Source organism: Muscardinus avellanarius, assembly GCF_963383645.1.
Source record: "Muscardinus avellanarius genome assembly, chromosome: 10".
NCBI classification, from domain to species: Eukaryota; Metazoa; Chordata; class Mammalia; order Rodentia; family Gliridae; genus Muscardinus; species Muscardinus avellanarius.
In genome coordinates, this window is record NC_137796.1 from 95,938,822 (window position 1) to 95,960,224 (window position 21,403).

General features: G+C 49.1%; 1 protein-coding gene across 1 annotated transcript in view; it reads right to left on the bottom strand.

The window, feature by feature from the left end:
• The window catches only part of VWA3A (von Willebrand factor A domain containing 3A), a gene marked incomplete at both ends in the record, with an annotated part of 56,451 nt that overhangs the window by 18,248 nt on the left and 16,800 nt on the right, over window positions 1-21,403 (bottom strand). The window contains 14 exons of the mRNA XM_080703927.1: window positions 8-160; window positions 2,265-2,335; window positions 4,059-4,254; window positions 5,290-5,434; window positions 5,638-5,712; window positions 6,703-6,822; window positions 10,071-10,165; window positions 11,017-11,097; window positions 13,634-13,737; window positions 13,832-13,964; window positions 14,798-14,923; window positions 19,996-20,061; window positions 20,293-20,401; window positions 20,602-20,727. Of these exons, the coding sequence (XP_080560053.1) occupies window positions 8-160; window positions 2,265-2,335; window positions 4,059-4,254; window positions 5,290-5,434; window positions 5,638-5,712; window positions 6,703-6,822; window positions 10,071-10,165; window positions 11,017-11,097; window positions 13,634-13,737; window positions 13,832-13,964; window positions 14,798-14,923; window positions 19,996-20,061; window positions 20,293-20,401; window positions 20,602-20,727 (1,600 nt within the window). The remainder of the gene's footprint in view (window positions 1-7; window positions 161-2,264; window positions 2,336-4,058; window positions 4,255-5,289; window positions 5,435-5,637; window positions 5,713-6,702; window positions 6,823-10,070; window positions 10,166-11,016; window positions 11,098-13,633; window positions 13,738-13,831; window positions 13,965-14,797; window positions 14,924-19,995; window positions 20,062-20,292; window positions 20,402-20,601; window positions 20,728-21,403) is intronic.

A 21,403-nucleotide genomic window follows, 5' to 3' on the forward strand; every position in this document is an offset into this window, starting at 1 on the left:
GTCAAACCATTCTGGGCAGCGAGGGGCCCGCGGGCCTGGGAGGACAGCGCGCCTTGGGCTGGCTTCTCTGCCTGAGCATCTTTGGCTTTGCCAGTGGGAGGTCTGCACTCTCCAGTTCTTTTCTGCAGTGGTTCTTCAGGGAGGCCACTAGTAAGGCACACTGCAAAAAGAGGTGGGACGGTCAGCAGCACCCCGGCCACTGTGGGCAGAGACACAGCTGGGCAGAGGCCCCCCCACATGCAGAGCACTGTGGACCGATACTGTTCACAATAACAAAAACAAAGCACTAGGCCTGGGGACAGCTAACGCCTGGGGGGCCTCAGGCATGCCAGCTATGCCGGGAGGGTAGGTGCTAACTTCTTCCCAATTAACAGATGGTAAAACCAAAATTCTTTGAAGTTCTTGCCCAAGGCCACACCACTACCAAGTGGAGGAGCTCCAACTCCAACCAGGCGGGCCTGGATCCCAAGCCACCGCTCTTTGCATCTCAAGACACTGGGGCACCCACGGGTGCTGGTCAGCTCACTTGGACTGACTCCAGATGCTGGCAAAATGGTAGGACAGGTTTATTCCTTTTGCCTCCAGACTTCTCAACGGCCAGTGCTTATTCTCATTAACACCTTGTGGGTGAGCTTGTTAGGCGTGGGGCCGGGGCCGACTGGGATGCGCCCGGGGAAAGGGATTCATAGAGCAGCAGAGGGCCCTTTCCAGGCGCAGCGAAGGCCCCTAGGTCTGGGGGAGCCAGAGATCCAGGGGGGCCCCAATGGCCACGGAGAGAAGGAACACGGGGATGTGGCCCTGCCTTCCCAGTCTAGGAGGGAGAGGAGTCTGGGAATGGTGGTAATCAGGACCGGAGCCAGGACGTCTCCTTCGGCGCCTTCCCCTCTGTGGCCCTGTACATGCTCTGTCCACCCCTGTGCTTGGACTGCCCCAAATCTCTCTCTGCAGTCTGTGTTTTCCTACTCTCCTGCAGGATAGCCTTGTTACCTCTCAGGTGTGCACACCTTCGTCACCGTCCCTGCGTCTCCTGGGTCTCTATGGTCTCCCCTCCCCCTCCCCTGGCATCTCGTCAGTTACAAGTTGGGTCAGTTCTCCCTTAGATGCTCTGTGTGGTCTGCTGTGATCTGGCCCCTTCCTACCTCTCTAATCTCAGTTATCACTCAGCTCCCTCTCTAAGTAATGAGTGTTAACTGACAGGGAACAAGAAAGGCGGCAGAGAAAACAGAGGGCGCAAAGGCCCTGAGCATAGGAACGGCGTGTTGTGTCAAGGAACTCAAAGGAAGCCAGCCAGACGGCACACAGACGAAGTGAAAGGGTATAGGAATCCCCAGGGTCCACATGAACGCCGGGTGTCAGTGGACGAGGACACACAGAGGGAACCTGGTGAGTTGTGTCCCCGAAAAGGTTCTGCGGGACACTGACTGCCTGTGAACATGACCTTACTTGGAAACGGGGGTCTTTGCGGGTGTCGTTAAGATGGGATCGTAGTGCAGTAGGGCGGACCCTTACTCTAATGTGACTGGTGTCTTGAGAGAGAAGAGACACGCTGACGGGGGGCGGCCATGTGAAGATGGCGGCCGGGTGGAATGCCAAGGAAGTGCCAGGGACTTCCAGGGACAGCTGGTGACAAGCCCTCTCTCTTTGACCAAACCCCATGCGGGCTCCTCTGAGCACTCTTCTCCTTGGCCTGCTGAATCCAGTTTAGCAAAGAATCCTGCTGAGTCCATTTGGCGTGAACCATTCCAGGCTGGACCCAGTTTTTTGTTCCCCATCCTTAATATCTATGTTCTTAGTCACCTTTAGCAAGAATCGTGGCACGCAAGAATCCCCCGCCCTTGGTGACGCCTGGCGTGCCTGGCAGTAATTTTCCCTTCGCTGACTATGTTCCTTGCCTATAAATCCCCAGCTGCCTTTGCTGTTGTCTGGCAAGAGTTCAATCTCTTCCTCCCCGTTGCAATGGTGTTAAAGAAAGTCTTTCTTGCCATTTATAAGAAGCATCCAGCACAATTTTTTTTGTTTTGTTTTTTTTTGGTAAACACTGGTCCCCTCTATAGCTTGGCGGTGAGGAAGGGTCAGAGCCAAAACCTTTAGAGGGAGCACGTCCTGCTGACACCTGGATCCCAGACTTCTAGAAGCGTGAGAGGATGAAGGGGTCTTGGGCTGCGCCACCCAGTCTGTGGGACTGCTGTGGGGGCTCCAGGAAGTGCAGGCAGGAGCCATGGCCGGCACTGGGCAGGGCCCGAGGCATACAGAACCATACATACCTTTTGGGAGTAGTTGAGGGCCTTTTCCATCTCTGACGTGATGGCGCTGATGTCGTCACTCTCATAAATGCCTGGAAACAGCACACGGGGGGTGCGCTCGCGGGACAGCTGCTCCGTGTGCTATCCACAACTGTCTCGTGGGTCACTGGTTGTGAACATATCACGCTTTGGGAAACGCTAATCTAGGTGATCTTTAAGTGCCGTCTAGGTCTCATGTTCTGAAGTACTTTAAAAAGTACTTTTTAAAACTTTTAAAAGCTTGTAGTAAAATAAAACATATATAATATAAAATTTACCATTAATTATTAGTATTATTTTAGGTGATGGGAACTGAATTCATGGCCCTTGCATAAAAAGTACTTGTTCTATCACTTAGCTACAGCCTCTGTTCTTAGTAATTTTTTAAAAATTTTCTTTGTTTGGGTGCTGGGGATCAGACCCAGGTCTATCGTAAACCTCTAGCCCTGATTTATTTTCTCTTTGGAAACAAGTTCTTGCTAAATTGTTGGGAGTCTAGCTAGGTTGTTGAGGCTGCCCTCAAACCTGAGATCCTCCTGTCTCAGCCTCCCAAGTACTGGGATTACAGGCGTGTGCCACCGTGCCTGGCTCTTGATCTTAAGTGTGTGGTTGTGTGGCATTAAGTAAATCCATGTGGCTTTGCAGCCATCACCACTATTCATTTCCAGAACAGTAGCTTTACATTATTATTATTATTATTATTATTATTATTACTATTATTATTTGGTTCTGGGAATTGAACTCAGGGGAATTCTACCTCTGAATGGTACCCCCAGCCCTATTTTACTTTTTTTTAAAATAGGGTCTCACTAATTATTGAGGGTCTTGCTAAGTTGTTGAGGTTGGCTTCGAACCTGCCATCCTCCCATCTTAGCCTCCCAGTACTGGGAGTACAATCATGCACCGCCACACCCAGCTTTACATTATTATTATTATTATTTTGCAGCACTGGGGGTTAAACCCAGAGGCATTCTACCTCTAAGCTACACCCCAGCCCTATTTTTTTTTCTTTATTTTCAAATAGGGCCTAAGATACAGGGGGCCTCACTAAGTAGCTGAGGCTGGCCTTGAACCTGCGATCCTCCTGTCTCAGCCTTCCAAGTACTGGGATTACAGCATGCACCACCATGCATGGCTTACATTTTTCTTTAATTTAAAATTTTTTTGCATTCTGAGGATCCAACCCAGGGCCTCATGCTAACCACGCACTTTACCACTGAGCTACACTACTAGCCCCCAGTTTTCTCTTTCTGTGTATGGTCCTGGGAGTTGAACCCAGGAGTATTTTACCTCTGAGCTACATCCCCAGTCCTTTATATTTTTTATTTTGAAATAGGGTCTTGCTAAGTTACTTCATGCTGGCTTGGAACGTGTGATCCTCCTGTCTCAGCTTCCTAAGCACTGGGATTACAGGTATACGCCACCACACCTTACACTTTTTTTTTTTTTTTTTTTTGGTGGTACTGGGGTTCCTGAAAACCCTTCTACCTCTGGGCTACACTCCCAGACCTATTTTTTTTTTAAATATTTTTATTTGGAAACAGGGTCTCTTAAGCCAGAGAGGCGGGCTTTGAACCTGCGCGATCCTCCTGTCTCCGCCTCGCAAGCGCGGGGATTACAAGCGTGCCCACCGCGCCCGGCTCCACGCCTTACACTTTTAGCTACGGTTTTCACATGCCACTTATCTGGAATATTTGTATGGCATCGAGAAGCTGCATTTGTACTGAGAAAACTGTCTAGACAGACAGGTGGAGGGATGAGGCAACGCTCACACACCTGTGTCTCCAAACCAGTGGAAGCGGCCGCCGGTGGCCCGGGCGACCTCCCTGTAGGCGGCTGCCGTGTCACTGCGGCTGGCGTAGCAGGCAGGGGGCGTGGCGTCCAGCTGCGACTCACCCACGTAGAAGAGACACACGTTCAGCTGGAGGTCGCAGCCCCCACAGGCCTCCGCCATGTACGCGCTGAGTGTGGGCTGTGGGAGGAAGGGGAGGCAGGAGGGGCCGCAGCTGAGGGCCGGGAAGCTGCTGGCCACCCTCAGTGCCACGTAATCATCTTCCTTGAGGGCCTACTGTGTACTGTGTGCTGGTCTAGTGCTTGGCATGAAAGGTGGAAAGAAATGAGTCCAGGCTCTAACTTCTCCTGGCCAACTTTTTTTTTTTTTTTTTTGGTAGTACTGGGAATTGAACCCAGGGACATTCTATATTCTGAGCTACAACCCCCCAGCCCTAACTTTTATTCTTTATTTTGAAACAGGGTCTCACTGAGTTGCAAAGGGCCTCACTAAGTAGCTGAGGCTGGCCATGTACCTGAGATCCTCCTGTCTCAGCCTCCCAAATACTGGGATTACAAGCGTGAGCTACCACCCCGGCATAATCCTTTTTTTCTTTCTTTTCTCTTCTTTCTTTCTTTCTTTCTTTCTTTCTTTCTTTCTTTCTTTCTTTCTTTCTTTCTTTCTTTCTTTCTTTTTGTGGAGGGAGTACTAGAGATTAAACCCAGGACCATTTTACTTTTGTGCTACACCCCAATCCCATTTTATTTTTTTAGTTTGAAACAGGGTCTCACTAAGTTGCCAAGAGTCTCACTACATTGCTGAGGCTAGCCTTGTACTTGTGATTTTCCTGTCTCAGCCTCCCACATACTAGCACTACGGGCATGTACCACCACACCCAGCTTCTCCCAGCATTCTAATACGATGTGCCTGGGGAGCCCACAGAGAGCCTGGTTCCACTAAGCACGGTCTGCTACCAACGGCGCAGACATCCCCTGTGAGCTTGTCAGAAATGTACATTCTCAGGCCCCACCCGGACCAGCTGAACCACAAATGGCTTTTTTAGCCATGTCCCCAGATGCTTGTTTCTGAGTTACAATTTAAGAAGGGTTAGCTTTGAAAATCATGCTGGGGCTGAGGACATAGCTCAGTGCTGCAGCGCTTGCCCGGCCTGAGGGAGGCCCTACGTTTCCTCCCCAGCACAAGTAAAGCGAAGGGCCCAGGACAGGGCCCACGCACCACGTCCTGGTCGGGGATGCCCCCGGTGAAGAGGTAGATGGCTTGCGATTGGTGCATGTCTTTGTCCCTGAAGTCCACCTCCACAGCCTTCCTCAGGGCGCCGAGGACGTTCCTGCTGCCTTGGCACCGCAGGGCCAGGGCCCACCTGGGGAGGCAGGGGCGTGAGGCCCATGGAGGTCGCCTCTGAGGCCTTGGGCGGGGAGGGTCGTGGGCAGAAAGTTCCTCTCCGACTTCTGCCCGGGGCTGTTGGAGGGAGGAGACTCTAGAGAGCCCCTTCCTGGTGCCCAGGCTGATAATACCGGCCACAGCTGCCCGCAGACGGGAGGCACGGTGCCCACTGTCCCTTACCACCAGGCGCTTTGTAAATTGCTGTGGCTCACGGGCACCATCTCCGGCCGCCAGCTTTCGATTGTGCTCCCAAACCTTGGAAGGAAGCAAGCGAGGCCGGTTGGGAGGCGGACGTGGCTCCCCTGCAGCTCAGCTCTCTGGGCTTCACAGGCTTTTAAGGGGCTAACTTCTGATGATACTCCCCAGAATGCTAGGATGGCACTGCCTGGGACAGTCCAGGCTACTCCTGCTGATCATGATATGTTCCAGCATATTCTAGGCTTGGGAGGGAGGGGGCTCCCAGCCGAGACACAGAGCACACGGCAGGGCACAGCTTGGACGCCTTCTTTCTTCCTGATACCTCGACTACGGCGTGTGGCCTCCCTCCATGAACTTCCACATCCTTCAGAGGAGAGTCATTGCTCGTGTGTGTGTGTGTGTGTGTGTGTGTGTGTGTGTGTGTGTGTGTGGTGGTACTAGGGATTGAACCTGGGGGCATTCTACCTCTGAGCTACACTCCCACCCCTATTTTATTTTTATTTTAAAACAGAGTCTCCCTAGGTTAGTGAGTTTCACTAATTGCTGAAGCTGTCCTCAAACCTGCGATCCTCCTGTCTCAGCCTCCCAAATACTGAGATTATAGGTGTGCACCCTCACCTGGCTTACTTTTATTTAAATTTAAAATTGATATCCTACATGTTTGAAATATGCAGCTTGCTAGAAAGAGGCTGAGGACTTCTAAGACCAGGGCATGGCCAGGGCCCTTCCTTTTCTCTGTTGGGCTTAACAACTTCGAAGCCAAATGGGGCCATGGGCTGAATTACTTTATCCTGGCCGATCGAGCAGTCTGTTTTGGGGCCACTTATCACCTTCGCCCCAGTGGGACAGTCCTGCAACCATTTTAATTATTCAACGCCCCAAACAAGATCACCCAAATCAGATAAAGCGACGGCCGTCCTAGGATGGAGGCGCTCACAACATCAGGATCTGCGTCCGGCTGCCCGCCCCAAGCCTCAGCCTGGCAGTGGCATCCGGACACACGGGCCCCTTCCCCTCCTCACGGGAGCTGGCACCCGGGAGACTCACGCGACGAGGTTGAAGCAGTCCTTGTTGGACAGCTGCTCCTCCAGCAGCAGCCGCAGAGAGTGCTGGATATGAATAATGTACATGGAATTGGTGGCAGAGGTATCGAGCAGTATAACCACCCTAAAAAGAAACACAAGCTTTGAGAGAAGAACCGAATCACTCAGATAATGTTTATTTTGTTCCATTTTACTATTTAAAGTTTTTTTCCAGGGGGATGCTGCATGCCAAGTTCGTAGCTGGCCAAAATCTTCCGCATGGTGTGAGGCCAGTGGAGGTTTACTACGAGCCAGGGAGCTCATGGGACTTTCTCTCCAGGGACGTTCTGGAGCAGAATTACGTCTCATGGTAGAGAAGGCTTAAGGACCCGAGACTGCGTCAAATTATTTTCATATATATATATTTGTGTGTGTGAGTGTGTGTGTGTGTGAGTGTGTGTGTGTGTGTGTGTGTGTGTGTATTACTGGGGATTGAATTCAGGAGCATTCTACCTTTGAGCTATACTCCAGGCACTATTTTACTTTATTTTGAAACAGGGTCTCATAGGTTGATACTTACTGAGGCTGTTTTCAAACCTGCAATTTTCTGTCATAGCCTCACAAGATTATAGGCATCTGTGATAGCCTCACAAGATTATAGGCATGTGCAATCATACCCACCTATATTTTTGTTTTAAAGAACTAGTATTCAACTGGGTATGGTGGCAAATGCCTACAATCCTAGTACTTGGGAAGCTGAGACAGGAGAATCACAGGTTTGACAACAGCCTCAGCAAGTAGTGAGACTCTCATCAACCTAGCAAGACCAAGTTTTTAATAAAAAAATAAAACAAGCCGGGCGTGGTGGCGCATGCTTGTAATCCCAGCATTTGGGAGGCTGAGACCAGAGGATCGCAGTTCGCAGACAGCCTTAGCTACTTAGTGAGGTGCTCCATAACTTAGTGAGACCCTGTTTCAAAATAAAGAATAAAAGCCGGGAGTGTTGGCACACGCTTGTAATCCCCATGCTTGGGAGGCAGAGACAGGAGGATCGCGCAGGTTTGAAGCCAGCCTTGCTGGCTTAAGAGACCCTGTTTCCAAATAAAAATATAAAATAGGTCTGGGAGTGTAGCCCGCAGGTAAAAGGGCTTCCAGGAACCCCAGTACCACCAAAAAAAAAAAAAAAAAAAAAGAATAAAAAATAGGGCAGTGGTGTAGCTCAGAGGTCAAATGCCTCTGGGTTCCATCGCCAGACCCACAAAACAAAACAAAAAAATAAAGGCTAGGATGTAGTTCAGAGATATAATGCATCTGGATTCCATCCCCAGTACCACTAAAACAAAATAGAAAAGAACTAGTATGCTGGGCGTGGTGGCGCACACGTGTAATCCCAGCATTCAGGAGGCTGAGACTGGAGGATCGCAGTTCGCGGACAGCCTCAGCTACTTAGTGAGGCCCTTTGCAAATCAGTGAGACCCTGTTTCAAAATAAAGAATAAAAACTAGGTATAGCTCAGAGCTCGAATGTTCCTGGGTCCCAACCCCAGACCCACAAAAAAAAAAAAAAAAAAAAAAGAGAGAGAGAGAACTAAAAAACTAGTATTCAGCCAGGCATGTTGGCACACACCTATAATATCCTAGTACTTGGGAGGCTGAGACAGAAGGATCGTAGGTTCAAGGCCAGCCTCAGCAACTTAGAGAGGTCCTTCAGCAACTGAACAAAACCCTGTTTAAAAAATAAAAACAAAATGGGGCTGGGAGTATAGCTCAAGGTAGAATGCCTGTAGGTTCAACCTCTAGGACCAAAAAATAAAAATAAAAAAGAACTAGCTTTTTTTTTTTTTTTTTTTTTTTTGCAGGTCTGGGGATGGAACCCAGGGGCATTCGACCTCCAAGCTACACCCCTTGCCCTATTTTTATTTTATTCTTTATTTTTAAACGGGGTCTCAATGAGTTGCAGAGGACCTCACTAAGTAGCCGAGGCTGTCCGTGAACCGCGATCCTCCGGTCTCAGCCTCCCGAATGCTGGGATTAAGAGTGTGCGCCACCACGCCCGGCTCTAGCTTTTAATATTTTAATAGGTCAGGGTCTCTATAGGGAAACCAGAAACAAGGGGAGCTGGGTGAGGAATTGGGTGTATCTTGGCCTCTTAGGAAATGTATCTTATTGTTAGTGTTGCTTTAGATCTCCAGCCCCATCCCATCTTCCTCTTCTTTTACTACCCCCAATCTTACATTCACATCACCCTGCCCGTTCCCATCTTAAGACAGCTCTGGACAGCACAAGAAACCGCTCTGATTTAGACGCAGACGACCTCTGTTCAGGGTTCACTTCCTACCAGCTGTGTGATCTTGCGAAATTGCTGTGAACTAAAGAAGCAGTCTCCTCATAGGCGTGCTTGAGATGTCAGTCCTCTGAGATGTATAGTGTTACCGAGTGTAATACTTTGCAAATGGAAAGGATTCAAATAAGTCACAGAATGGATATAGTGGCAGTACGGGACACCTATTGTCCCCACTATGGGCCTCCGTGACCGCTCCTGCTTTTCCTTTGGGAAACATCTCTGCCTCAGCCCATTCGAGTTGGGTGAAGCTTACCCCACTCCAGTTGGACCCAAGGGCATTCTACCTCTGAGCTACACTCCAAGCCTCAGGGGTGGGCATCTGACCCTGGACAATCAGAACATCACCCTTCCCTGCCAGAGCAAACGACTCATGGGTGGACTGACGCCCAGGCCCTGGGAGTGTCAAACAGGCAGGAAGTAAATCTGGCATTTGGGAGGCTGAGACAGGAGGATCTCGGTTCGCCGACAGCCTCACAGCTACTTAGCGAGGCCCTTTGCAATTCAGTGAGACCCTATTTCAAAATAAAGAATAAAAAATAAGGTTGGGGGTGTCACTTGGAGGCAGAAGGCCCCTGGGTTCCATCCCTGGTACCACAAAAAAAAAAAAAAAAAAAAAAAAAAAAAAAATCTGGCACCTGGGGCAGCGTCTTGCCTCTTGAAGGGGAAAGCCTGCCTGCAAGAAAGCCCACAGGGTAAAAAGCAGAGCTGAGAGTTTCCTGACATGACTGAACCCTGGATCCAGCTATTTCTAAAGACGGCTGTCCAGTCTATAATTTTCAGTTACTTTAATCACACTCGTCTGCTTTGTTAAAGGCAATTTGCATTAAGTTTCTGCTGCTTTTTAACAGGAAGGACCCTGAGCGAGGCCGTGGAACTGTTGAAGTGGATGATGGTGGGGGTGACTTTTGCCCCTTCCAGGGCGCCTGTGGAGAGATGGCTGATCCCTCATTTGAGCGACGGCTCCTGGGGCTACCAATGAGGAGCTGTGAGCTGATGAGGGCTGTGCCCCACCGCAGACCCAGAGGGACAGGAGCGCAGCGTGGGGGGTACCTTTTCTCACAGACGGTGCCCCAGATTCTTCTGCTGGCCAGGGAAAGCCACTCGACCCGCCTCTCGTACATCCGCATGGCTCTGCCCAGCTGCTTCTGTGAAAAGGAGGGGGCACCATGAGCGACTAGGGAAAGGGGGGCACTGCAGAGGTCTGGGGAAAGGAGGGGATCCTAAGAGGCTGCTGGAAGTGGCGGGCCAACTCTCTCGGTATCAAGCAGTAGAGACATTCTCCTAAGCCACGGGCAAGTCCACCACAGACTGGGAAGGGAGGAGTCAAGATATTTCACTGTACCAAACTGGGCACGGAGGCCCACGCCTGTAACCTCAGCACGGGAGGCTGAGACAGGAGGACTGCAGGTTCAGGGACCGTCTCAGCAATGTAGTGAGATTCTCAGTACCTTGTTTCAAAACAAAAAGTAAGCTGGGCGTGGTGGTGCACGCTTTTAATCCCAGCATTCGGGAGGCTGAGACAGGAGAAATGCCATTCGCAGGCAGCCTCAACTACTTAGTGAGGCCCTCTGCAACTCAGTGAGACCCTGTTTTAAAATAAAGAATAAAAAATAGGGCTGGGGGTGTAGCTTGGAGATAGAATACGCCTGGGTTCTGTCCCCAGTACCATAAATAAATAAATAAATAAATAAATAAATAAATAAATAAATAAATGGGTTAGGGGTTAGCTCAGAGGTAGAATGCACCTGGGTTCAATCCCCAGTGTGTGTGTGTGTGTGTGTGTGTGTGTGTGTGTGTGTGTGTGTGTGTGTAATAAGTATTTTGGTGTGTCAGATGGGGGAGAAGGCAGACCTTGCCCCAAAGTATTACGCATTCTTGTGTGGAGCCTCCAGGTCTCTGCAGGTGGAGAGCCTTCCTGCCCCCCACCTTCTCCCCACAGTGCCTTCCTGCCCCCGCCCCACCCCCAGGGTTTTAACTGACTGGGCACGTCACTGACCTGGTACTCATAGAGGAAGGGCGGGTCCACGTGGATATTCTTCACTGTCCCGTCATGCCATTCAAATTGTACCATTGCTTTCTGAAGGGGGAGCAGGTGAACAGAGGTGTTGTGGGGAAGGCTTTAAGGTAATGTGGGTCCTGGACTCTCCAATCCAGATGCATGGGAGGGAAACAGGCTCTGAGCACAGCTGGGGTCGGACCACCCTGCCCGGTGCACCCACACACCTCTACCCTCCCCAGGACATCGCCTTGTCTGGCAGCAGAGGCCTTCAGGAGAAGGGCCCTTGAAGAAATCGTGATTGGGAGGTAGGCTTTCTTTCTTTCTTTCTTTCTTTCTTTCTTTCTTTCTTTCTTTCTTTCTTTCTTCTCTCTCTCCCCCTCTTTTTCTTTTTCTTTTTTTCTTTTTTTTCTTTCTTTTTTTTTTTTTGTAGTGTTGGGGATTGAATCCAGGAGCATTCTTACCTCCAAGCTACACCCTGGACCTATTTTGTTTTTGTTTTGAAACAGGGTCTCACTCACTAGGTTGCTGAAAGTCTTATTACCTTGCTGAGGCTATACTCAACTCTGCAGACCTCCTTTCTCAGCCTCTTCTAAACACCAGAGCTAACCGGCCGTGGTGGTGCACGCTTGTAATCCTGGTGCTTGGAAGGCTGAGGCAGGAGGATCGCACAGGTTCGAAGCCAGCCTCAGCTACTTAGTGAGGCTCTCAGCAACTTAGTGAGACCCTGTTTCCAAATACAGTATAAAATAGGTCTGAAAGTATAGCCCAGAGGTAGAAAAGCCCCTGGGTTCCACCCTTAGTACCACCATAAATAAATAAATAAATTAACTAAACATCAGAGCTTTTAAAATATGGCTAGATAAACTGGGTGGGGTGATGCACGCTTGTAATCCCACTACTTGGGAGGCTGAGACAGGACGATCACAGGTTCACAGCCAGCCTCAGCAACTTGTGAGGCCTTCTGCAACTTAGTGAGACCCTGTTTCAAAATAAAGAATAAAAAATAGGGCTGGGGGTGTAACGTGAGGTAGAATGCCCCTGGGTTCCATCCCAAGTACCAGAAAAAAAAAAAAAGATATGGTTTGGAGGGGTCTGTTAATAGAGAGCAGAGTCAGATAACTTAAAGCATGCTGGCCATGGTTGGTTAGGTTTGGAGACCCAGACAGGCCTTCATGGACCTTGAATGTCTAATTTTCCAACCTCCACCAAGTGACATAGCTGTCTCTAACGCTCTGTTCATCTTGTCACACATCCATCCACTGCTAGAATTATCCATCTCCCACTCCTCCTTCTTCCCTTTGGCCTTCCACCTTTCCATTGAGTTTTCCATGTACCTATCCTTCCTTTCTTCTACTACTCTATTCTTTTACTCTTAATTTTTTTTGTGGTACTGAAGATGGAACCCAGGGACATTCTCTGCCCTCAAGCTACATTCCCAGCCCTATTTTTTATCCTTTATTTCAAAACAGGGTCTCACTGAGTTGTGGAGTGCCTCCCTAAGTAGGCCGTGAACCTGTGATCCTCCTGTCTCAGCCTCCCAAGTACTGGGATTACAAGCGTACACCACCACACCTGACTTATTCTTAATTTTTCATCTTTTTCTCTTTCCTTTATTCAGTTGTTATCATCCTTCCATTTTTCCTTCCGTCTTTCCATCTGTTCATCCATCCATCCATCCATCCATCCATCCATGCATCCATCCATCTTTTCGTCCATCCATCCATCAGTTTGTCTGCCCATCTGTCCGTCTGCCCATCCATCCATCCCACCCATCCATCTACATTTCATTAGTTCACCAATATTCCTATCCATCCATTCATCTACCCACCCACTCATCCACCATTTCCTTCCTTCCTTCCAGTCATCCAGTAGGTACCCATTGGCCCTTACTTGTACTAGACATGGGGGACACAGAGCTGGAAAAGTCTTTTCTCTCAATGGCTCATACCTAGAGGGGATCTATATATTTTTTTTGGTCCTGGGGGTGGAACCCAGAGGCTTTCTACCTCCGGGCTATACTCCCAGACCTATTTTATATTTTATTTGGAAACAGGGTCTCACTAAGTAGCTGAGGCTGGCTTCGAACCTGTACAATCCTCCTGTCTCAGCTTCCCAAGCGTGGGGATTACAAGCGTGCGCCACCACGCCGCCTGGCTTCCTAGAGGGAATCTACGTGCACTAAGCATCACAGGAGCACCCTAGAGGTCATGGTGAGGAGAAGACACAGGGCACAAGTCTGTTCCGTGTGAGTGGAGGAGACCTTTCACAGAGTCGGACCACTTTACACCCTCGAGCTCCACCTTCAGATCTTTAAAAAACAGCAGTGACAATTGGTTTTTCTGTTTGTTCTTGTTTTGGTGCTGGGGAGTGAACCCATAGCCTCATGCATGCTGAACACGTGCTGTGTGCTGAGCTGCAGCCCCCACCCTGTGACTGCAGATCTGACAAGTGCCCTCGAGTCCCGCGTCGGAAGCCCGCAGCCCACTGCAGCCCCAGGCCCACCAGGCTTCTGCGGTTCCATTGTGGCTTTTGTTGCCTGAACATATAATAAGATGGGCGATGCCACAAGGGAGCCCCCTGCAGAGGACGGGAGGGAGCCCCGAATCTGCATTACCTCATGAATAGTTGATGATACGGTCTTCTGGAGAATAGGCACAAATTCTTCCACCGGAGAGAAGGCATTGGGCCCCAGAACCTGATAAAGGCTTAATTTCTTGGCTGAATAAAATAAATTGTGGGGTTTGAGGCAGGGCCTGGGGGTATGTAAAATAAGTAGCTCACCCCCTGGCTTCCACCCTCTTTGGGGATCTACCTTTAAGACCATGGATCTTCAGCCATTCTGCGGAAGTCTTGTCCAAGCTCGGGAACTCGATTGTGAGAGGCGCTTCGTGCTTTGGGGGTTTGGGCAAGAGACTCATGAGCGGCTGTGTGATCCCTGTGGACATCTAAATTAAATTAGAAAGCTCTCGTTACATAAACACACTTCAGAGCTGGACCGTCTCACTTTCCCCTACTCGCCCAGTCCCCTGTGAACGCTGCCTGGTGGATAAAGGCGGTCCCACGTCCCCTCCCACTTCCTCTCTCCCTCTCCTGGGAATTAGCCACAGAGCTCAACTTAAAGGGCTGTGTAAGCTGGGTGTGATGGCAACATCTGTAATCCTGGTCCTTGGGAGGCTGAGACAGGCGGGTCACAGATTCTTGGGCAGGCTTCACAACTTAGTGAGGCCCTCAGAAACTTAGTGAGACCCGGTTCCAAAATCAATAAAATAAGGCTGGGGATAAAGCTCAGAGGTAGAATGCCCCTGGGTTTAATCCCTAGTAGTAACACACACACACACACACACACACACACACACACACACACACACACTGCTATGTTAGTATTGGGAACTAGAAGGTAAGCATATAATAAAAAATAGGAGTTCCAGGGAGCCCTGACCCAGCAAAGCCTCTCCTCATCACAGTTATAAAGTAACAACTGAGCCTGGTGTGGTGCTGCGCTCTTGTCATCCCAGTGCTTGGGAGGCTGAGACAGGAGGATCAGAGGTTCTTAACCACCCTCAGCAATTTATTGAGGCCCTCTGCAACTTAGTGAAACCCTGTTTCTAAATAAAAATAAAATAAGGCTGAGGGTATAGCTCAAAGGTAGGATGCCCTTGGGTTCTATCCTCAGTACTGCTAAATAAATAAATAAATAAATAAATAAATAAATAAATAAAATAAAGTGAAAAGCAGAAGCCAGAAGGCAATTCCCAGACGTGAACAGCCGAGTACCTACTTTCTTCATCAGGCAGGCCAGCTCCTCACAGGGGTCGTGCTGCGTCAGGGCTTGCACGTGGCTGAGGAGGCTCTGGGCCTTCTGGATTTCAGCCTGGAGTTCATCCACTTCCCGACTGGTGTAGAGCTGGGGGCAGTAGGAGCAATCAGCCATTCAGAAATCACCTGGTTACCAGAGTGGCCAAGACAGGGAAGGGCAAGCCACCAAGTCCACTCCCAAAGCTGAGTGGCGGTGTGTTTAAAGTAAGGTAACGACCTGGGGTCCATGTACTAAACAGAGCCTGCAAATGTGTTTTGTACCAAGTGCGCAATATTGTCTTGTGGTGTTTTTGAACAACTGAAAGATTTTCTAACTTCAAAAACGTAAAAGAGCCAAGTGTGGTGGTACACACCTGTAATCCCAGTACTTGGGAGCCTGAGCCAGGAGGATTGCAGGTTCAAGACCAGCCTTGGCAACTTAGTGAAACTCTCAGCAACCTAGTGAGACTCTTCTTCGAAAACAGAAAATGAAAGGGGATGTGGGTGTAGCTCAGAGGTTGAATGCTCCTGGGTTCAATCACCAGTAACACACACACACACACACACACACACACACACACACACACAGAGAGAGTAAAAATGTAAAAGAACACTCTGTGCAGACTCAGAAGGCTATAATGATAACAATAATAACAAATACAAAGTAACAAGTGTTTGGGAATATGTAGAGAATCAGAACTCTTCTCAGTGCTGGTGGGGTGGTAGATGGTACAGCTGTTGGGTGAACAGTCTGCAGCTTCTAAATATTAAGCATAGAATTATCATCAGATCCAGCAATTCCTATACAACCTATAGTTTTATAACTTATATAACTTTAGTTATAGAATCCCAAAACTGAAAATGGGGGTGAGGTCAGATCCTTGTACACACTTGCTCAAAGCAACATCGTGCACAATAGCCCAAGGGTAGAACAATCAAATGTCCACCAACAGATGAATACATAAAAAACTGTGGCCTAGCCAGACAATGGAATGTTTTTCAGCCACAGAAACGAATGGGGTAGTTTTACAGGCTGAACGGAGTAGTAACACTTGCTCGACGGAGTAGAATACCCGCTCAATGGAGCCCTGCTACAATATGGGTGAACCTTGAAAACATCATGCTAAGCCGAGCATGGTGGCACATGCCTGTAATCCCAGCACTTGGGAGGCTGAGACTGGAGGATCACAGATTTGAGAACAGCTTCAGCAATCTAGTGAGACTCTTTCAAAATAAAAAGTATAAAAGGATTGGGGATGTAGCTAGTAGGTAGAATGCTCCTGGGTTCAATCCCCAGTATCAAAAAAATAGGAAAAGAAAAAGAAGAAAAAAGAAGGAAAGAAAGAAAGAGAGAAAGAAAAGAACAGAAATGAAAATATCTTGCTAGCCGGGCGTGGTGGCGCACGCTTGTAATCCCCGCGCTTGGGAGGCAGAGACAGGAGGATCGCCCAGGTTCGAAGCCAGCCGCGCGTGCTGGCTTAGGAGACCCTGTTTCCAAATAAAAATGTAAAAATAGGTCTGGGAGTGTAGCCCGGAGGTAGAAGGGCTTCCAGAAACCCCAGTACCACCAAAAAAAAAAAAAAAAAAAAAAAAAAAAATCTTGCTAGATGAAAGTAGCCAGACACAATCCACAGAGGCAGGAGGTGACGGGATTACCAGGGTTGGGAGTCGGGCAGGGAGAAGCTAGGGGTGAGCGCTTCGTGGGTACGCAGTTTCCTTTGGAGATGAAAATGTGAAAGTGTGTTGGGGCTGGATAGAGGTGGCTGTTACCCAGAGCTGTGAACATCCTCAACACCAACGGATTGTTTAGAGTGATTAATTTTATGATGTGTGAATGTCTCAATTTTTAAATGCATAGAAAAAATACATATTTCTGATTCTTCTTGAAAGATTGGAAGACCTAACACGAAGATCACATTTTTACTGAGCAACAGGTGGCTGGGCGGAGCAGAGTCCGTCTGTTTGGATGGGGCGGGTGCCACCTAGTTCGCCACAGTACCCACATGGTCTGTTGCCCCTGCCAGAAAACCTGTTGTAAATTATGTTATCCTTGTATTATTTTGCTCACGTTAAAGAAGACGAATTCTTTGTATTTGTCTCTTCATCAGGAGGGGGAAATAACAAATAATTCAACAGGTAGGAGGCATGGGGTGCTTTTGTTTTTGTTTTGTTTTGTTTTGATGGTACTAGGGTTTGAACCCAGGGCATTCTACCTCCTATGAGGTACACCACCAGCCCTGCCTGTTTTTATTCTTTATTTTATTTATTTACTTTTTGGGGTGCTACTGGGGTTTCTGGAAGTCCTTCTACCTCCGGGCTACACTCCCAGACCTATTTTATACTTTTTTATTTGGAAACAAGGTCTCTTAAGCCAGCGCAGTAGGCTTCGAACCTGTTTGATCCTCCTGTCTCCACCTCCCAAGCGCGGGGATTATAAGCGTGCGCCACCACGCCTGGCTGATCCCTTATTTTGAAACGGGGTCTCACTGAGTTGCAGAGGACCTCACTAAGTAGCCGAGGCTGGCCTTGAACCTGCAATCCTCCGGTCTCAGCCTCCCAAGTCCTAGGATTACAAATGTGTGCCACCACGCCCAGCTGAGGCATAGGTTTTAAGATTTGTAGTGGTTTCCTCATGGTAATAAGGTAGCAATGTTGGAAGGTGCTTGGTTGTTAAGGAGGGTCCCTGGAGGTGTGGCCCTGGAGATTATATAGTGTGTGCGCACGCTTTCTCCTCTCTCTTTCTCTCTCCCTCTCTCCCCCTCTCTGCTTTTGACCTCCATGATGTAAGAAAAGACCCCTGCATGTGTGTTCTCAGTCTCTCCATTTTCCATCACCAGGCTCTGTGCTCCACAGACCCATCCTGGCATGGACTGAACCCTAAATCTTCAAAAACTGTGAGCAAATACGTCTTCCTCCCTCTAAGTTGTGTGGTCTGGCGTTTTGAATTATGGCAGTAAGAATGTTGATAGAGATAAGATATTTCTTCTTCTTTTTTTTTTTTTTTCCTTATTATTGGTACTGGGGATTGAACCCAGGGGGCACTCTACCACTTTCCCAGCCCTTTGTATTTTTTATTTATTTTAATTTTTAATTTTATTTATTTATTTATTTATTTATTTTGTGGTACTGAGGTTCCTGGAAGCCCTTCTACCTCCGGGCTACACTCCCAGACCTATTTTTAATATTTTTATTTGGAAACAGGGTCTCTTAAGCCAGCGAGGCTGGCTCCAAACCAGTGCGATCCTCCTGTCTCCGCCTCCCAAGCGCGGGGATTAAAAGCGTGCGCCACCACACCACGCTGTATTTTTTATTTTGAGACAAGGTCTCACTAAATTGCCCAGGCTGGCCTTAAACTCACAGTCCTCCTGTCAGCCTCCTGCACTGGTGGGAATATAGGCCTGTGCCGCTGTTCCTACAGAGACATACCCTTCCTGCTGGGCGTGGTGGCGCACACTTGTAATCCCAGTACTTTGGAGGCTGAGACAAGAGGATCGCACGTGTTCAAAGCCAGCCCCAGCCACTTAGTGAGGCTCTCAGAAACTTAGTGAGATTCTGTTTCCAAATAAAATATAAAAAGTAGGTTTGGGGGTGTATCTGGAGGTAGAAAGCCCCTGGATTCCATTCTCAGTACCAGATATATATATCCTTCCTTCCTTCCTTCTTCCCTTTCCTCCTTTCTTCTTCCCTTTGATGGAACCCAATGACATTCTACCTCTTAGCCATACTTCCATTCCTTCTTTAAGAATCTGAAACAGAGTCTTACTAAGTTGCTGAGGCTGGCCTTGAATCTGCGATCCTCCTCTCTCAGCCTCCCAAGTACTGGGATTACAGGCCTGTGCCACCACAGCCTGCTGATATAAAGTAGCCAATTTCATTCATAGTGTGTGTGTGTGTGTGTGTGTGTGTGTGTGTGTGTGTGTGTGTTACTGGAAATTGAAGCCAGGAGCATTCTACCTCTGAGCTACACCACCAGCCCTATTTTTATTTTGATTTTATACTGGGTCTCACTAAGTTGCGGAGGGCCTAAGTAGTTGCAGCTGGCTGTGAACCTGTGATTCTTTTGTCTCAGCCTCCCAAGTACTGGGCCAATTCAAATTCATTCATGTTCTTCACCTTACTTGTTCTTAGAGTCTGTGGTGCCCATAAACAGAGTCTAGGTAATAAGGATACAAGAAGGGTGTTGCCTGAGCTTGAGTCACTGGCATAAAATAATAGACCTTGACAGTTGAACACACTGGTGGATACAATACTCATTCGTGGTTACTTATGATTGCTATCAGGCACAGCCTATTGGCTAAACAGATAATCGCCAATATCTAAACAGATAATCTGCCAAATAGATCTATAGATAGGAAGATCCAGGTTCATGGTCGCCCTCAGCTACTTAGTGAGGCCATTTCAAAAGAAAGAATAAAACAATAGGACTGGGGGCCGGGTGTGGTGGCACATGCTTGTAATCCCCGCTTGGGAGGCGGAGACAGGAGGATCGCGCAGGTTTGAAGCCAGCCGCGCTGGCTTAAGAGACCCTGTTTCCACATAAAAAAGTAAAAAAATAGGTCTGGGAGTGTAGCCCGTGGGAGTGTATCCCGGAGGTAGAAGGGCTTCCAGGAACCCCAGTACCACCAAAAAAAATAAAAAATAAAAATAGGACTGGGGATTTAGCTCAGAGGTAGAGTGCCCTGGGTTCAAATTCTCAGTGCTGCAAACAACAACAACAAAAAATAAATGTACACGTTTGCTAACTGCTACCTGCAGTGGATGACGTTTTTGTTCACTAGATCAGGAAGCTAATGGATTGGCTGAGACAGAGCAGGTGGTTTACTCGGGCCTGCTGGGGCCCTTGCAGCAGCCAATGTCTGCAAGAGATTGCGCTGGGGTGATCATTTCAGACTCAGGGCTCTGGTGGCACCAGGGGCGTGCCAGGCCTGTGTCACCGGCATCTGGACAGTAGCCAGGTGCAGTTTCCCAGGGACATCTGGACAGTAGCCAGGTGCAGTTTCCCCGGCATGCAATCAGCTTGTCATACGCCATGACCAAGGTTTCTCTGTGACCTCAGGTTGTCCTTTCGCTTGCCTGATCTCACAAGTGTAAGCCTACTGAGGCGGTGCAGGGCGCGGTCTGTCCTGGCCGTGCTCTGGGCCCAGGTGGATAGTCAGGGCTGTGTGTCTGCAGAGGGCTTACCTCTGTCTCTGGGCTGTAGCAATGATAGTAGCCCCCAAGCACTTCTGCGAGGTTCTTCAGGACAGCCTGCGGGACAGGACAGGATCAGCCCGGCCAGGGTATACCATCACTCCAACAAGGTCTGCGGGCCTGAGCCTCCGGCTCTCCAGTGCTTGCCATTGTGACTGGGGTGGTAGGCACGGGAGAATGTGGTCTGGCCTGCGGCCTGGGGGTCCTGCCCAGGCTCGAAGCCGCAGAGGCTGGCCCAGCCCACGACTGCCAAACCCCAAGGAAGCCTGGCGAGCCACAGGCACGTACAGAGGGCACCTGGTCATCACATCTGTAGGTGACCACGTGGATGATGAGGCTCCTCCCCATGGTGGACTGCTGGATGTAGTCAGACAGGATTTCAGAAGGCTGATCTGGGCTGGGAGAAGAGCAGAAGTGAATACCCCAGGTCAAGCTACTTTGAGAACGTTCCAGAGAAAAATGGCAATTCCCAGGGAACATCTACTCATTCTTGTGGGGGGGGGGAAGAATCATGCTTGGTGATCCTTTTTTCAAACAATAGTTTGGTCCTTCGGCCCCTTTTGTGTAGTCGGTTACCACTCGGGAGGGGAGACCTACCAGCTTCCCATTATGGTCACCAGAGAATCCAGTTCCTTTAGAGTGAAGATTTTCTTCAGGGCTCGCAGCAAATTGCTACCTCCCTCAGGCTGCAGTGTCTTTGCCCAGAGCTTGAATTCCTGGAGGCTGGGTGGAGAACAGCACCCTGGTTAGAGGCAGGCCCCACCGAAGGACCAGGACACGTTCTCAGGAACTTGGAGATTTTGTCCTTGTGTGACCATCACGGAATGTATTTACATGAACCGAGATGGTGTGGCCTGCGAGGTGCCCGGCCCGTGGTGTGTGCACGCGGTGCAGTCTGTGGCTCCTAGGGCCACAGGGAACCACAAGGCAGGAAGCTAAATCAAGCCCAAGAGAAAAGGATGCAACCAAGAGAGGCGGTGCTGGTGTAAGCCTGGATACTGTTTTACTGTCTTACAGTCGGCTTTTTGTAATAAGTAGGAGTAATCTCTAAAACACCAGTAAAAGCACAGTATGGGGTGGAGGTGCAGCTCAGTGGAGAGTGCTTGCCCAGCGTGCGTGAAGCATGGGTTTGATCCCGGCAACACACACACACACACACACACACACACACACACACACACACGAGGGTAGATAGTACAGTAGATGCATTATGTACTCTACTTCAGATCTCAGCATGGAGAGAATCCCCTGACTCCGAGAGAGCTCCGGGAGAGGGAAAATGACAGCTCGGTCCTTTCTTGTCTTGGAGGCCTTCATACAACAGCTATGCTCCTACCTTTCAGTCTGACAATGGAAAGCTTTGAGCTGGGGCGTGGCTCTGTGGTAGAGCGCTCTCCGG